At 33.0% G+C, this 938-nt stretch overlaps 1 protein-coding gene across 1 annotated transcript; it reads left to right on the forward strand.

Annotated features, from left to right (window-relative positions):
• Positions 1 to 42: 42 nt before the first annotated feature.
• LOC110034677 (ABC transporter G family member 44-like) lies at positions 43 to 932 on the forward strand (the record flags this gene model as incomplete). The annotated part of the gene is made up of 3 exons (XM_020738922.1): positions 43 to 359; positions 593 to 753; positions 829 to 932. Coding segments are annotated over 3 exons (582 nt in total), but the record flags the coding sequence as incomplete, so codon positions are not given.
• Positions 933 to 938: the final 6 nt, after the last annotated feature.

A 938-nucleotide genomic window follows, 5' to 3' on the forward strand; every position in this document is an offset into this window, starting at 1 on the left:
GAAAATTTGATCCATCAGATTCTTAAATTTCTTGGCCTGTAGGTGTTGGTCATGACATTGATAATGATGACCGTCTTTCTGAGGACTAAAATGCACCACCGATCAATAAACGATGGAATTATTTTTATGGGAGCTCTTTTCTTTTTAATTGTTAATATAATGTTTAATGGATTCTCCGAGCTCTCGATGACGATTGCTAAGCTGCCTGTCTTCTTCAAGCAAAGAGATTCTCTATTTTATCCTTCATGGACTTATGCAATACCAACATGGATTGTGAAGATTCCATTTTCAGTTGTAGAAGTTGCCATCTTGGTGATGATAAGTTACTATGTAGTTGGCTGTGATCCAAATGTTGGAAGGTTAGATTTGCATATACCTCCAAGCTTTAATTATGTGGTTGAATAAAAGAATACAACCCAAAGGGGTTCGTGAAGCTGAGAATTAAGAACATTATAATATTTTTGAAGGGTTGAATTTTTAATTTTGTATTTCAATAACTTTATCAAATTATAATTTACTATTACAAATATAAGAAATGAAACAATTTTTTCTTCATTTTATTGCAATTCTCAAAGTGTGTTCTTCTTTTTAGGTTCCTCAAACAGTTTGTTGTACTTCTTCTAGTTCATCAGATGGCCGCAGGGTTATTTCGTTTTGTTGGTTCAATTGGGAGGAACATGTTTATGGCTGCTGCGTTATCGTTCTACATATTATTCATTTTTCTTGTTTTGGGTGGATTCATTATTGCACATGGTTGTCTCTCTAAACTTAGTTTACTTTTAGTTGTATTGCAACATAAATTTAACAAATTTGTCTTCTCTTTGGCAGGTGATATTAAGAAATTTTGGATTTGGGGTTATTGGATGTCACCAATAATGTACTCCTATACAGCAATTTCAGTAAATGAATTCCTTGGAAACAGTTGGAGTCATGTAATG

This window comes from Phalaenopsis equestris, unplaced genomic scaffold (assembly GCF_001263595.1).
Source record: "Phalaenopsis equestris unplaced genomic scaffold, ASM126359v1 Scaffold192095, whole genome shotgun sequence".
Classification (NCBI taxonomy): domain Eukaryota; kingdom Viridiplantae; phylum Streptophyta; class Magnoliopsida; order Asparagales; family Orchidaceae; genus Phalaenopsis; species Phalaenopsis equestris.